The 16,998-nt window shown below is 35.8% G+C and overlaps 1 protein-coding gene across 5 annotated transcripts; it reads left to right on the forward strand.

Moving 5' to 3' along the window:
• Positions 1–10,583: 10,583 nt before the first annotated feature.
• LOC137711195 (uncharacterized) lies at positions 10,584–14,942 on the forward strand. Of its 5 annotated transcripts, none has more exons than XM_068450406.1 (3): positions 10,584–10,721; positions 11,659–11,887; positions 12,366–14,942. In XM_068450406.1, exon 3 carries the CDS (start codon positions 12,680–12,682, stop codon positions 14,612–14,614), a length of 1,935 nt encoding a protein of 644 aa, XP_068306507.1. In that variant the 5' UTR covers positions 10,584–10,721; positions 11,659–11,887; positions 12,366–12,679; the 3' UTR covers positions 14,615–14,942. The 5 variants fall into 5 exon arrangements, with proteins under 5 accessions (XP_068306507.1, XP_068306532.1, XP_068306543.1 ...); XM_068450431.1 differs by having other exon boundaries at positions 11,659–11,771; XM_068450422.1 differs by having other exon boundaries at positions 10,612–10,704.
• Positions 14,943–16,998: the final 2,056 nt, after the last annotated feature.

The following is a 16,998-nucleotide window of genomic DNA, read 5'->3' on the forward strand; positions in this document are numbered from 1 at the left end:
TTGTTGGTTTACAACGACAGTGTCTCTAAAAAGAAATGAGTACCAATATAGCGAAGACAATTAAGAATTAAGTACATTTGAAAATCAATTTTTCATCTACAACTTGCACGTAACCCTCACACGTGAGATGAAATTTGACCTTTTATCTTTATTAACCTATCCAGCATCCCTCTATCGTTTTGACCAGTATAGCCAAGTGTATAAGCCAACCTCCCCCAAAAAAAAAAAAAATCACACCGCGTACTTGAGCAATAGTCATAGTTTTAGATTTGAGAAGTTCAAAGTCTACCTTATTGTGAAAGGCCTTAAAAGTAGTTCTTTTTTAGAAGGTTTTAATTACAATTTATGAACCATATGCAACAAAGTGAAAGTTGAAACCAAATGTTCAACGAATTGTATTGGACATATGACAAAGATTTGAAAGCATAGTAGGCACAATTGTGGTTTAAGTGGTTGGGGAAGAATTTTAGTTTCGTATTCCGCATAACAAGGTTCGATTTTGATGTTGAAGAATTATATAATGGTGCACAGAAAGATGCTGAAATGTATCTGTAAGTCTTTTTGTCTTTCAAAAAATTAAATTACCGTGACAAAATCACTAGCTAAAAAAAAAACATTAGCAGGCTCCTAATGAGGATATGTTGTCGCTGGTACACATATGGCCCATGCCATGATGCGGATAAACGCGAAGCTAGCGTCGAATAATACGAGGCATAAAATGCATTATAATTTAGGTTAGGCAGTTGCCATCTTCATCAAGTTGCGTGGTGATGCTTTGGTTTTACCTCCCATCCAAGTTATTATAATGTCGAACAGTTTTGTCCTATTCTCTCCTAAAGTATTAGTGCCATTTTCAATGACAGCAATCTTATATGATATGATTATACTACGAGTAATATTAGGTAGACTAATTTCTTTGATTAAATTTGTAAATTATGTAGTGTGTTACCAAGAAAAAATAAGCAAGTTAATTAATATTTAAGTGATAATCCAACTATCAACAACTACAAGTTAATCAACACTTAAGTGATAATCCAATCATTAACAACTATGACATATGGTTTACAAAAGGGTAATGCTATGGAGACTAAATTTGTAGACTAAATTTTGTAAACTAAATGACATGAAAGTTGATGCTTAAATTATTATTTAAGTGTTAATTAAGTGCTTATTTCTTATTAGTAATACATCATTTAGTTTGTAATGTCAATCTACAAATTTAATCTACTTAACATTATTCTTTACAAAATATTGATATTCTCCCTAGCATTGCCCTTATGTCATTAAAGTAATAATGCATAAAGATAATACTTGTAGTTCATCTTGGGGAGGATGAGCTTATTTCCTCAATTGCAAATAATGTTCTTCCCATTAAATGTTATAATCTAACCGTTCAGTTTATTAATCTTCATTTGAAAATAATCCTTACAAAAAATCATTCGAATTCAAGATGGTTTGGTCATTCAAATGAATTCACATTATGGGTACCAAGTAATTATTATAGTGCGCTGTTCATTTATTTGATACATTTAGATGACTAAACGATCTTAGACTCGAATGATTTTTTTTGTAAAGGCAATCTTTATGAAGATTAAAGAATTGAACTGTTTCGATTACAAAAATTTTATGAGGTGAAATTATGTTATTTGCAAGAGAGAATGAGCTCATACTCTCAAGGGGTAAAGCAAATATTATCACATAAAGATAATTATTTATGCCTTGTATGATTAGAATAGGAAGTCATTGTAAAAGTATACACATGATAAACAAGTCATTTTTACATGACACATATACATCGCTTAACATAGTGCCAACCCAATCCAATAAAATAGAGACGCGTAATATTTTATCTACATGATCTTATTTAGAGTAGTGCTTTTCGTACTCTCCTCTTTAACTCCTACACATCTTTATTAATTTTTATTCATTGATATTCTTCAATTTATTCGATTCGACGATAAAAAATTAAAAATTATATGTAAAACGTAAAAATAGACGGATAGATAACACCATATTTATTTTATTGACATAAGACGTTGTTCATAGTATATTGGAACTCATATCATATCCGGATCCATGTGTGTGGAGCATGCGGGCCAATTAATCTCAGCCTTTCGCCAATAATAGTCCGTAGCTGGGTTGTTGGATGGGGCAGGACAAGTCGGACAAGACAACGAAAACACAACCACACAAAGCACGGAATGTCGCACGCGCCCTAAATGCTTGGTAGTTGGGATTGAATCGCCCGGGGAACTGAACAATTATTGGAAGTGCTGGACAATGTGAGAACAACACGTGACGCGTTGTTAGATTCGACGAATTGCAGTTGGGGAAGTGTGCGTCAGCTAACTGGAACTGAAGCCACCAGAAAACGCTCAACTTTAAGGAAAGTTCAAACAGATCGAGGGGTAATTTTGTCAAAATACAATTACAGCGTGGACTGTTTCGAGGAACCGTCTGCCTTGATTGTCACTTATTATATAGAGTAAAGCTTCAAATCCTTTTCATATAATGTCAGGTACAAACGCACCATTATAGTATAAAATATAATGTTGGCACGCATAGTTGCGGGAAAGTAAAAAGTCATGAAGTTATTACATAAAAGAGAAAAGAAAAAAAAAACTCTTTCATAGTGAAGCTCTCTATAGATTCTCTGTCATATCATAATTTAACATTAATTCTCATGTTAATATTATAAAATATTGTGTGAAAAAACATGAGATGACAGAAAGTCCATAAAAAATCTCATTTTTAAGAGAATCTTCTTAACATTTTCTTCACATAGAATTAATATAAATACAAATAAATCCTATTTTTGCTTCTTTACCCTTATTGTACTGTATTTTTCTTTATTTTACCACAGAAGATTTGAGAAAATAGAATAAGGGAGGAAATCAAATAAGAGGTTGACAAAGCTTCTTCTCTTAGGACTCTTAATTCTCTTAATTGAAGTATATAGATATAGATAATATAATCTTTTAGCCCGCCTCTCTGCACAACAAAGAGGCTTCATCTATTTGTATTTGTTCCGTTTTATTTTTTGGCTAAACTGTATAAACGGTCCTCATGAGTCATGATGACAGTGAATTTGAAAGATAGTCTTTATTTAAAAAAAAAAAAATTAAAACCTATATGGTGAAGATAATTTAAAAATTAAGTGTAGTTGAAAATCAATTTTTCGTTTAGACTTTGCTCGTTAGCCTCACACACGTGGTGAAATTTGCCCTTTTTTCTCTTTGAATTTACATCCCTCTTCGTTTTGAAACAATAAAATCACGATGTGCGCATTTGCCGTGTATAAAACAGCCTCCAAAAAAAAAAACGCAACCGTGTACTTGAGCAATAGTTATAGCTTTAGATTTGAGAAGTACAAAGTTTATCTGAATTATTGTGAAAGACCTTAATGTAGTTCTTGTTTAGAAGGTTGTAAATTCAACTTATGTACCATATGTAACAAAGCGAAAGTTGAAACTAAATGATCAATGAATGGTATTAAACATGCAGAAGAGGATTCTCTCTGGATCCATTGTGCGGTCAGTTTTCATCAGATACTATTTATATTTAATTTTAAATAAAAAAAAGTCAAATGATTTCTGACCGCACGATACACGATGAATGACTAAGATGTAAGGATCTCTAAGATCCCCACAAAATGGATCCGGATGAGATCCAATTCCTAGACATACGATAAAGATTTGAAAGCATAGTAGGCTCAATCACCACGGGATGACCTACTGGTTGGATATGAATTTAAATCTCGTATTCCACACGACACGTCTTAAGTTTGATTCCTAACATTGATGATAGTACCAGGTTTAATTTTTTAATGTAAAAATGTAATTTTTCGTTAAAATAAATAGTACTATAGATTTTTCATTAAAACTCTCAAAAAATAAAGCATAGACTCGTAAGAGGACATGTTCGTAGTTGGTACGCATGGCCCGTGCCATTAAGAGGAGAAACGACAAGCTAGCGTCCAATAATACGAGGCATAGAATGCCTTAAATTAGGTTAAGCCAGTTGCGTCATCGTTCATCAAGTCCTGTGGTGATGCTTTGGTTTTAGCTCCCATCCAAGTTATAATTATGTACCAAAGCTTTGTCCTACTATCTCCCAAAGTATTAGTCCCCTTCTCAGTGACAGCAAACCTATATGACCATGATTATCTTATGCGTAGAGAAATGCTTTGATTTTTGTCATTATAGTTTATAATGTTAACACATAAATTGGCGTTAAACTAAGAGGTAACAGAGAGTCGTACTATTAAAAAAATCTTTTTAGTATTTCTCAAGTTAGAGTCCCTTTAGCATTTCTCAAGATAGCTCATGTTTTTAGATCAATAAAAAATAAGTACGTTAATAAATATTTAAGTGGTAATATAATAATTAACAACTGCATCATACGATTTACAAAATATGATTTAAATTTATGATTCCTCTAACATTACCCTTATATTATTATATCAATAATACATAAAGATAATACTCGCATTCTAGAGGATGAGCTCATTTCCTTCATTGCAAACAACGTTATTCGTCATTAAGAGCATCTCCTCCCATCCTCAATTGCCCTTGAAATTGGGTGAAATTGCCTTCTTGCCCAGAAGAAGTTGCTCCATCGGTACAAAAATAGGAGGGCAATTGTAGGAAAGGCAGGTGCTTAAGTAGCTGACCTTCCAATTACTGTAAGGGCTCGTGCTCGAGTGGAGAAGCATCAGACTGGAGGGCCCACCCCTCGTGAAGGACCAGAGCCAATCGGCTCAATTTTGATGCAACAGCAGGGCAATCAGGACTGTTAGATTCTAAAAAATTGAAAAGTTGAACCGCCAGGATTAATCCAACTCCCAAAAATCCAAAAAAAATCTTAAAAATTACCAAAAAATTTGAAATTTTATTTAAAAGCATTCAAAAACAATTTTTTTTTAAATATTTAAAAGCATTAAAAAAACTTACAAACTTCGCACTTAAAAAAATCTTACAAAGTTCAGCACATTTGTAAAGTAAACATTTAAAATTACGACAATAACAACATGTAAAGGATACGATGAAGAAAAAATAAAAAAAATAAATTTGTAAAGAGTAATCTCCCTTAATGTTGCCCCTTATTCTTCCAAATGGGTGGACTTTGCACTAAGACAATTACAATTTAGAGTGAATAGTGAGGGTAATTGTCGTTGCCCTCCAATTACCATTGCCTTCCACAAATGGATGGAGATGCTATAAGATTTTATAATTCGGACAATTTTGTTTCTTAATCTTCATTTGAAAATAATTCCTGCAAAAACTCATTCAAATTCGATATTGTTTAACCATCCAAATGTATCAAATATATTCATGGTATAGGTACCAAGTAATTACTAATAATGAGCTGTTGATTTATTTGATACATTTAAATGACTAAGCGATCTCATATTCAAATATTTTTTTTTTGTGAGAACGATCTGTAAACAGGGCCGGTCTAGAGATTTTTGAGGCCTAGGGCGACGCCAAAAAATGGCCTCTCACTTTATATAAGAAAAATATTTGTTTTCACATGTAAGACATCGATAAAATTATACTTAGAAAAACACTTCAAACTTAATAATTTAGAAACACAGAAAAACTAATTTATTTTGTATCGTGAGAAGGAAACAAAAAAACTCCGGGTTTACAAGTAGATAGATATGAATTTTGTTTCCCATCTGAACTTTTAAAGTGTTTTTGTATAAATCGTTAGGTGTTTTTTCTTATTTACTAACCTTGTCAATATGTGACTAAAAAGATAATGATGTTATTGAGTATGTAATTGATATGTATAAGTAATAAATGGGTACTAAATCAAACTTTTTGATGACACGTCATATGATTTGCAAATTTGGTCAACGCATTACTCTTCGTTGAAGATTAGACTTGAATTGGAACAAATGTTTAAAAATAACAACCCACATAGCTACTAGCTACTAAATAAAAATAAATTAACAACCAAACAAAAATTCATAAAAATTGAAAAGAATAAACATGTAGTTAGCATTTCGAACTTAGGACCTCTTATCAATTTTAAACAATAGAAACCGCTGATTCTAATTAAACTTCTTGATCATTTAGCCAAATTTTATATATTTATACTCTTATGAAAAGAAATTTGTAAAAATTGAAAAGTAAATAAGCACACATGGTGTTTTGAACCTAAGACCTCCTGATTAATTTCAAACAACAAAACCATCATTTCTAATTAAATTTCTTTGTCATTGAACCAAATTTTATAAATTTATACTCTTATGAAAACATATATAAATATACTACCCTAATAATTTTGGTGCCCCCAATTATTTTGGGCCCCGGATGGTCGCCCTACCAGCACCGGGCCTAGGCTGGTCCTGTCTGCAAATGAAGGTTAAGGAGTTTAGCAATTCCGATTATGAAATTTGTAAAGTAAAATTACGTTATCTACAAGTGGGAGAATGAGCTCATACTCAAAAGGGTAATGCAAGTATTATCCATACATAAACACTTAAAAGGGAATTTATACATGTTCTTGTATGATTAGCACATAAAAGTCCCCGTAAAAGTATACACATCCGTACAAGTCATTTACATGACATAAATATACCGCCTAATATGGCGCCCAATCCAATAAAATAGAGATACGTAATATTGTATCTAAAAAAATTTATCTTATTGACATAAAACGTGAGGATAATATTTGTGTCATTTAAGCTTTCGCCATTAATAGGCCAACCAATCTAGTATTCAATACTCCTATCACAGTAGTAGTCCGTAGCTTGGTACTTGGATGGGGCAGGGCTAGTAGGACAAGACAACGTAAGCACGACCACACAAAGTAGAGAGTGTCAAACGTTCCCTATATGCTTGGTAGTTGTTGGATTCGACGAATTGCAGTTGAGGAAGTGCGTGTCTCTTATGCAGCAAATTGGCTGTGAAGCCACCAGAAAAAAGCTCAATTTATAAAACAGTTTAAACAGACAGACGGACAATTTTGTCAAAATACAATTACAGCGTGGACTGATGAAGATAAGGTGATTTTTTTTGTAGTTATGGCAGCAATTCAACAAGAGGTTGATGACAACTCTCTTCTCGGTTATCTTGTTTATGGTGCTTCAATTTTTATTTTATTTTTTATATAACGGTATTGGAGATAAGGAGGTTTAGCTGAATCATACAATGAGTCATTAATAATCTGGTATCAAACTTCTTAATTATGGGAGTCGGACTTAAGAATTTGTACTTGCAAATAAAGGAAAATACTACTAAAACGTAGTGTTAGTGGTGAGGATATGATTCACAATAAATTGTATATTTGTATTAGTTGTGATATTATTTTTTTGCTCAATTGAAAGCCCTGACATATTTTTAAGGGCAATTAGGACATCTCCAACCGAATAGGGGATGTTTAGCCCCCATTCAGATTATAGTCCTGCAAAAAATTATTTTTTAATGAACACTGTCATACCATATTTATTTATCATCTCCAACCAAAGAGGACTATATTTTAGCCCCTCAATAATTTATTGTTTTTTAAGTTTGTCATTTAAGTTTATTATTTAATTGAATTAAACTACCATATTTATTACTAAGTAACTCTTCGTATTTTTTATCTTTATGTAATCTTGCTAATTTTTCTGAATGCTATGTTTGTTTTGCTTCCAAAAAAAAAAAAAAAAAAATTGTACAGGAGTTTAAAGAATGTGAATAATTGAAATAAAATGAGATAAGATAGTATGTAAGGGTGAAAAGGATGTGAGAAATTGTTAGATCCCACATCGCTCAGGAGAGGATCCTTATATGTATATTCTCATCTCTACCTAGTACGAGGCCTTTTGGGAGCTCCCTGGCTTCAAGTTCCGTTGGAGCTCCGAAGTTAAGCGAGTAGCGCGCAAGAGTAATCCTATGATGGGTCCACTGGGAAGTTCTTGTCACATCCCCGCCCGAGGCGGATCACTTCACAGGCCTGCTCCACGATCGTAGCACGATATTGTCCGCTTTGGGCCCCAACCACGCCCTCACGGTTTTGTTTTTGGGAACTCACGAGCAACTTCTCAGTGGGTCACCTATCATGGGATTGCTCTAGCCTCCTTCTCGCTTAACTTCGGAGTTCCTACGGAACCCGAAGCCAGTGAGCTCCCAAAAGGCCTCGTGCTAGGTAGGGATGAGAATATACATTTAAGGATCACACCCCTGGGCGATGTGGGATGTTACAATCCACCTCCCTTAGGGGCCCGACGTCCTCGTCGGCACACACGCGGCCAAGGTTAGGCTCTGATACCAAATTGTCACATCCTAGCCCGGGTGGGACCACTTCCCGGGCCCGCTCCACCACCGTAGCACGATATTGTCCGCTTTGGGCCCCAACCACGCCCTCACGGTTTTGTTTTTGGGAACTCACGAGCAACTTCCCAGTGGGTCACCTATCATGTGATTGCTCTAGTACCCTTCTCGCTTAACTTCGGAGTTCCTACGGAACCCGAAGCCAGTGAGCTCCCAAAAGGCCTCGTGCTAGGTAGGGATGAGAATATACATTTAAGGATCACACTTCTGGGCGATGTGGGATGTTACAGTTCTTGTGTGAGTTCCCAGAAACAAAACCGTGAGGGTGTGGTCGGGGCCCAAAGGGGACAATATCGTGCTACGGTGGAGTCGAGCCCGGAATGTGGTAGGGGCCTGGGCCAGGATGTGACAGAAATGGCTTAGATAATTATAGGAAAAAAATTAGACTTTTTTTTTTTAATTTAAATTTCGTCTTTCAAAAAAAAAAAAAAAATCTAACGGCTAGTTGACATCAGCTAGCATGTGTGTTGCTGACAGCTGGGCCCATCTTTCGGATTGGATGGCTTCAAATGCCCAACCTGATGGCCATGGGCTAGAGTTTGGCCTAATGGGTCCTCTTTTTCCTTTGGCCTGGACCTCTATTGGAGATGGTTTGTTTTTATTTTTTTATTTTATTTTATTTTATTTTCATTTAGGGCTATTAAAGAGCCTATAACCCTATGATCTGATCCATTGGAGATGACCTTAGCTACAATGAACTTTGATATTTGGTTGCAACAATGATCAGTTATCATTATATTGTTGTTGTTTCGTCGTTATATCATCGTTGTGTCGTCGATATATGATCAACATGTCGTTATACAGAAAAATGCTCATTCCTTCAAACAAAATGTCAAAATTTGTTTATGGTAGCTAATTCCCTTAATTTTAATGAGGCCGCATTAAGCACTCTATCTCTTCTACATATTCTTCAACATGCAATCAAATTCAATAACTTACTTTAAAAAACAAATATAAAAAACTTATTTTTCAATTTACTTGAAACGCAAGACACTACACCACAAGTCTTTATAGAATTAAAAGACATTACAAAATATATTGGGTTTGATCGTAGAAAAGATTATCTTCAAAAGAGCCAAACTATTTTCGTTGTGAACTCAAATGTGGCAGATAGACAAAGTCCCCATTGATAGGCACACACTTCCGCAATCCATTTTATCTTTGAAAATTTTAATCTTTTCACTTATAACATGACTCATAATGTATTAACATGAAAAAATATCTCCGACTTTAGAAATAGCGACATGGTTTGCACAAAACTATTGGCAAAAAAAGGTCACACGCCTACGTGTGATGTCATATGACTAACATAATCACACCACATGGTTGCTGGCGAGGGCAATGTTGACTTTTCAGGGGCCGTCTTTTTCAAGAAAAAGTATGGATGGTCCAATCTGGACGCCCCGCGCTCCCCGACAGTTGTGACCCCAAAGGCTATTTGTGGTGGAGTTGGCTTCTTGCTCTCCATTTTCCATGCATTTCCATTTTTTTCTATTTATGAGGTCATAGTTAAATATGTTTATATTTTATATTATTATTATTTTTTGTCTTATTATGTTTATAAAAAAATCAATATAAAATGTTAACGTGTCTTAACCGTAACCCCACAAAATAGGAGGGGATAAGAGTGTATGAGAAGTAAGAGTGCAGAGAAGCGAGCTCCATTTGTGGTATACTTCATGAGAAATTTTTAATTGGGATGGGAAAACAGGTAGTATACAACGTGTTTTTATGTAAATGGTGAAAATTTTTATTTTTTAAGTTATTAACATTTTAACACATATATCCCATCATTTATATAATGACACATAATATACCATTCCGTGTGATGATCACATTAAAAAATATCTCATACTTCACCAAGTACAAATAATAATAATGGAGACATTATTTAAAAAAGAAATATTACGAAGACACTCTTAGAGATTTTTGTGAGTTTATAGGCTCTTTATCATTTCATATTTTACCTTCAATTTTTATGCCATTATTATAAAATATTATGAAAAAAACATAAATTCATGGAGAATCTTACTTTTGAGAGAGCATACTTAACATTTCTCTTGCTAAGAAGACTCTCTAAAAATGAGACTCTTTATGAATTATCTAACACTTTATGGTTTAACGTTAATTTTCGTACTAATATTATAAAATATTGTATAAAAAAAATTTGGGCCGCAGAGAGTTGAGTCCCACACTTTGAATAGAGCCTTATTGACATTTCTCTATTTAGAAATACCTAATTGTAAATAGTAGATTATACTACTAGTTGTGTGTTTGGCACTCTGGTTGTCTCATTTTATTTTTTCGTTTGAAGAAAAATTGGGATGTACGTCTCTTCTCCTGCAGCTGCCCAGATGCGCCATGTTTCTCCAAATTTCCTGTAAATTTTTCTCCACGGTAATTACATCTGCTACTGCTGAATTGCTCATGTACTTCTTCATCTCTTTCTCTTCCTTTCAACTTTCTTTGTTTTTTTGTTTGTTTTTACTGCAAGAAATTGGTTTTTGGTTTTGGTATTGGGTGGAGCATGGATGGTGGTGTTCTTCATGTATGACATAATTTCCTATCTATTTTATATTTATTTATTTGATGATTTTGCAGATTATTGAGTTAATTTCTGTGTATTTGACTTACTGGGTATTTTTCTTAATTAATTTTGGTGTAGATCTTGTATTTTTGTTATGGATTTACATGTATATGTAGCTGTTTGTTTTCTTGTTTATTCTGCTGTTGAAGTTTTAATGCTTTTTGTACTACTGTTTTGAAGGAAGGAGAATAATAAATCTGAATTAGGTAACATATTTGGATGTTGAAATTATATTAATGATAAAGTGATTTCAATTTCAAACAAGCAAGGATGGAGAGTTTAATTGCAAGCCGAAACCACATGTATCTGCGATTCTGTTCGGTTCTTAAGCAATAGTGAGTAGCAACTAGAGCCAGGAATCCAATATAAAGAATTCAACTCAATCGGAATAGTCTGGAAAGTTTGAATGAAATGTACTAAAAGAAATATATTGCATCTAGAATCAATACTCGGTAACACGAGAAATTGGAGAAATATCAACCGTTAATACGATACCAGATAAGTACCGGTTAAGAGTTATTAGAATTAAATTGAAGTCAATGTTTAGTTGTTTGTTAAATTGAAAGTACAGATAAACTGAGTATGGGGATTTTGTCCCGGGAATGAAAGCGAATTGGTAATGAGAAGATGCTATGATTTTGTAGAAATTCTGCGGTTGCCAAGGAACTCTGGAAAAACCTTGATATGCTACTTGTTTAGTTTAAGATTATTGACATTGATTTGTTTTTCCTTTCTTCTTTTTTGAAGGTTGGCTGTCTTTGCTTAGGCAAATAAAAACAAACTCGGTTGCAATTGTCAGGACTTGGAAGTGCTTTGTTCTTGTCAAACTCTGTTGCAACATGGCGAAAAATTTAACAACAGTTAACTCATCTGTGCTCTATAAGTATTGGGTTATAAATGTCAAATTTATGTTATTGAGTTGTGCGGTCTCCTGTTGCTGTTGCACCTTTGGATCGTGGGTTCATGGTTATGAGTTGTGAGTTTATATCATGTATTTAGTTTTTTAATTCATTTGTACTGGCATTTTATATTGGATGTTTCCATATTTTTTGTACTTGGTTTCCAGGAGAATTTATTGTTCAAATTCTTTCCAAGTTCAATGCATTATTCAATCTCAAGTTTCTCCAAAATTTTCATTCGTTTGGTTAATACGTGGAAAGCTAGATATTATTTGTCAGACTGCACTTGATTTAGATCAGACTCTCTTGCTTCTACTTATTTTTCTGTCATATATTATTAGAATGTGTCATGCTGGACTTTCTGAAAACTGTCTCTTCCTCTTGAATTGACATTGGCCACAATCTAGAATATTTTCCTTTTGTTTCTTGTTTTTTCGGAACTAAATTCCTGCAGTGGAATTGCATCACATTGTTTAACTTTTCGGCAGATATCATTTCCATCAATTTGGTTTATTCATTAATTCAGTTGTGTTTTCTGTTTTCCTCTTACTTCAGGGTTAATGAAGCTAAATGATTTTACAGAAGGGAGCACAACAAGCTCCAACGATCTCTGCACGCCAATATTAACTATTCTTATAAAGGGGTTCTATCCAAGAAACGTAGTCAGATATTTTTGGAAGTGATATTTTATTAATTCAGGTGTTGGGTCTGAGCTTGTGTAAGATGGACAGGTCAGACACATCAGGCTTTCTTAGCGGTGGAGGTTGCACATTAGCTTCTGCTTCATTTACTTCCGATGTGTCGACTTTCTAATTGCTTGTGGTAAAGAGTGATCTGTGACTTGTGTCTTAAAGCACAATTATTAGAAAATGGATTTGAACAAGAAGAGTATGCTATTTTCCCATGATGGGCAGTTCACGAAAAATGACCACTTTGGTGATACTGCTCTATGCTTGAATAGCCCTGGCTCAGGTGGAAGCAACGCAGCCAGGTCTAGGTGTACTCAAAGCAATTTTAGGGTTAACTGTTCTAGTGCTCCTGATGACAGCTGCAAATTGGTACTTGGATTGGGCCCAACACCGAGCACGTACTGCAATGATTATTACAATTTTGGACCCACAAAGAATAGAGGATTAACTACTGCATTGTCTCAGGGATTTGCATCTGAGGGTGATTCAATACTTCAACTTGGTCTTTCTGGTGGGACTTTTGAAGCTTCAACTGTGCTTGATTATTCAATTTCGAGAGAGACTGATGTAAATATTAATTATGGCCAGAACCAAGTATCTTCTGGAGATAATCAAGTCTCGATTCCACCTGTTGACGAGGGTTCTACTTCAGCCAGGAAATCAGGTGGTTATATGCCATCACTTCTTTTTGCTCCGAGGAGAGACTCTGTCAATCTTTCTCTGTACGGTAAAGAAATTTTAGACCTCAGGGTCAAATGCCAGCTATCTGGTCCAAGGTGTGAACCTTCTGCTACAACAGATTACTCAACAGAATCAATCTCTGAGCAGACAGCTACAGGGGAATCTTCAGACCACCGAACTGGCAATCTAAAAAAATGCAAATTTTTGGGCTGTAGAAAAGGAGCACGAGGGGCATCAGGTCTTTGTATTGGTCATGGGGGCGGACAGAGATGCCAAAAACCTGGGTGCAACAAGGGTGCTGAGAGCCGAACGGCGTACTGCAAGGCCCATGGTGGAGGGAAGAGGTGTCAACACTTAGGGTGCACTAAAAGTGCTGAGGGGAAAACAGATTATTGCATAGCTCATGGTGGTGGCAAAAGATGTGGCTATCCAGGTGGATGTACAAAGGCTGCACGAGGAAAATCAGGGCTTTGTATTAGACATGGCGGAGGGAAAAGGTGTAAGGTGGATGGCTGCACTCGTAGTGCTGAAGGACAGGCTGGTTTGTGCATCTCGCATGGAGGTGGTCGCCGTTGCCAGTATGAGGGGTGTACAAAGGGAGCACAAGGGAGCACCATGTATTGCAAGGCACATGGTGGTGGAAGACGTTGCATATTTCAAGGGTGCACCAAGGGTGCCGAAGGAAGCACACCACTGTGCAAGGGACATGGTGGGGGGAAGCGCTGCCTCTTTGATGGTGGTGGGATTTGTCCTAAGAGTGTACATGGAGGCACTAATTTCTGTGTTGCTCATGGTGGTGGAAAGAGGTGTTCTGTGCCAGGCTGCACAAAAAGTGCCCGTGGCCGCACTGATTGTTGTGTTAGGCATGGTGGAGGTAAGCGTTGTAAGTTTGATAATTGTGGAAAAAGTGCCCAAGGGAGCACAGACTTCTGCAAGGCCCATGGTGGGGGAAAGCGATGCATTTGGGGAGAGGGTAAATGTGAAAAATTCGCCAGGGGCAAGAGTGGTTTATGTGCCGCTCATAGCAGTATGGTTCAGGACCGGGGGATAAATAAGGGAGGTCTCATTGGACCAGGACTCTTCCATGGGCTTGTATCTGCGTCTTCAACTGCAGGGAGCAGCTTTGACAACAATCATTCATCTTCAGGCATCAGTGCCATTTCTGACAGCATGGATTCGCTGGAAAAGCCCGCAAAAACACATCTCATACCCTCACAGGTGTTGGTTCCTCTGTCGATGAAGTCTTCATCATCCTATTCACATTTCTTGAATTCTGAGAAGCCTGAGGAGGGGAGAGATGGGTATGGCATTGGTGTTGGCAGTTGTAGCGGGATAAAGAGCTTGGACTTCAAAATCCCAGAAGGGAGGGTCCATGGAGGACCTCTCATGTCACTATTTGGTGGTGATCTGAAAAATGCTATCGATGGCATGTGAGTGGTAATTTTGTATCTTAATTTCTAGATTTGTTGGGTTTGGGATATTTTTTGGTGGAATTGTGCATAATTTTGCCGCCTGTTCAAAGACTCGTATATAGTTTGTGTGTTTTACTGTAATGCTATGGATATTTGATCTTGTTTGTGGTTATTCTGATGAGTGTTTAGATCAGTGTGGTGCATGTTTTAGATCTGTAGGTTTAAAACTCAGCTCAGTTTCTTTTCTTTCTTTATCCTAGCTGATATGCAATATCTGAGAGTCTCGTTTGGTGTCTAAGATTGAATTGGATTGGATTGGACGAAAGAAGTAGATGCAATGTGAGGTCGAAGGAAAGAAGTAGATGCAACTTCTATTTTTTTTTTTTTTTTATGGATTAGTCACAAATGAAGCTTATCCTTTCCAATTTTTTGCCAGTTTTGTAGAGATTGAAAGGGATGAGAGTTTTCTTTTATGACCACGTCATCTTTTACCTTCAACTTCACAAAATTAAAAGTCGACATTCATTTTTTCATCCAACATACATATAAATCTTGTGAGTTTTCTAATCCAATCTAATCCATTTCTAGACGACAAACGAGAAAGAATGCTTGACACTTAACACAGTCATCAGTGGCAGAAAGGAAGCACAGATTTGATCTTTAGCTTCTTGACAAGAAACTGAGAAACATATCAATTCGATAAATACCGATAGTCGATTTGTTGCCCATGTCTTAAAACTGCAATGAAAGCAATTTTATCCCAAGCTTGAATAGACAAACGGCGCGCAGAGCCGCACTCATTCAAGTGTCATTCTACTCCTGATATTATTGGGGAAAATACAAAACAAAATCTACGCTTCCATCAACGGGTTCAAAATTATACTATCCAATCACTGAAAAAAGTTAATGTTTCATCATAAAATCAATTGACAATATAAGGAGTTAGCCCAATTATTTATAAGCGCATGTAAGATCCCTCATTTATCCGATGTAGAATTCGTACTCTTAACAATCACTACAACCATGTGGTCCGAATCGGATCCACAGTTGGATTGGTCTCAAACCCAAAAATATGACCCGGATCTGGTCTGAGTCGGAAAATTTATTGGTCTTAAGTGGGTGCGATGTGGGGTTACACACCGGCAAAAATAATTTGATATCGGAAGATGCCGCAGTCCATATGGATGGGAAGAAGCTCGCAGGCCTTAGAATCCAGATAGCATAATTGACTATTACCTTCGGAGGAGCTCCGGCATTTAAAGCCGGGATTATCCTTGCGGTGGCAGGAGCATTTTGATGAAAACAAATTACTCAGTCTGACGGCATGGAACATATATATAAGGACCCTTTATCATTCGATGGTCTCGCCAGATCATTCATGCCGTCTTTCTTCCCCACTGCCCTAGGTTTTCCATTTCTAAAGTTTCACGCCCCTTTTATTTTTTCTTGGCAAGCAAGTTTCACGCTTCGCAAACTTTGCTCGTTAGTTTAGGGTTTTAGCCTTATCTCAAGTTTCAGGTGGCGGATTCTTAGGCAAACTATGGTGTTGATCTTGTTGGAGTTCATTGATGAGGTTCTTGTCCACTTTATGCAGTATTGCGGCCTTTGGTTATAATCTTAAGGCTTCCAAATTTTCGTTTCTGAGTTGTATTAATTGATTTTTGTTTCTAATAATTTTCTACAAACGCACTTGCCTTCATGTCTTCTCTAATTATTATTATTATTATTATTTTTTTTTTTTTGCGCCAAAGAAAGTCCTCTTTAATTTATTGTATCTTTATTTATTTTTCCTCTTCTTCAATATATTCATAATAATGTTCTTTTCCATGATAACAATGTTGGATTTGATGTGACATTATTTTAATTAAAAAAACCTTTGCTCGTTAATTAGTTTTTTATTTAGCTTATTTTTATGTATTATTCTTCACTAAATCTCACTTTACCTTCTATACTTTATTTTATCTCACTTTACTTTTTGTATTTTTCTTTTTTATCCACTTTATATCCTATTCCGTCAACTAAGTTAAGAGAAGTGTTAATTTCAGTGACGTAATAGAGGCCGTTTGCTTTTTTCACCTCGTTTTTACATTTGGGGCATCTAAATCGCAAAAATCACCCTAATACAAACAACAAAAAACCAAAACCCCCGCCAAGATTAAATTCTCTCATTGACAACCCTAAATGGCTCAACTTCCCCAGGTTTCATTACAATTTGGCTAGAAACGACCAAGGAATTACAGGAAGGATTTCAGCCATGATGTTAGCAGCTAAATTCAAGAAGAAAAAGGACCTCTTTTGATATTAGGGGACACTCTCTGCCGAGATTCAAGGTTTAATCCAATGTAGAGTGCTGCTGATCTCCTTGTATATGAATCATGATATATGAGGAGTAGCAGTAGCATGAGG

This window comes from Pyrus communis, chromosome 1 (genome assembly GCF_963583255.1).
Source record: "Pyrus communis chromosome 1, drPyrComm1.1, whole genome shotgun sequence".
Classification (NCBI taxonomy): domain Eukaryota; kingdom Viridiplantae; phylum Streptophyta; class Magnoliopsida; order Rosales; family Rosaceae; genus Pyrus; species Pyrus communis.

Bases quoted from the DNA above. Each gene is read 5' to 3' on its own strand.
- LOC137711195 (XM_068450406.1), top strand. From the start codon at position 12,680: ATGGATTTGAACAAGAAGAGTATGCTATTTTCCCATGATGGGCAGTTC.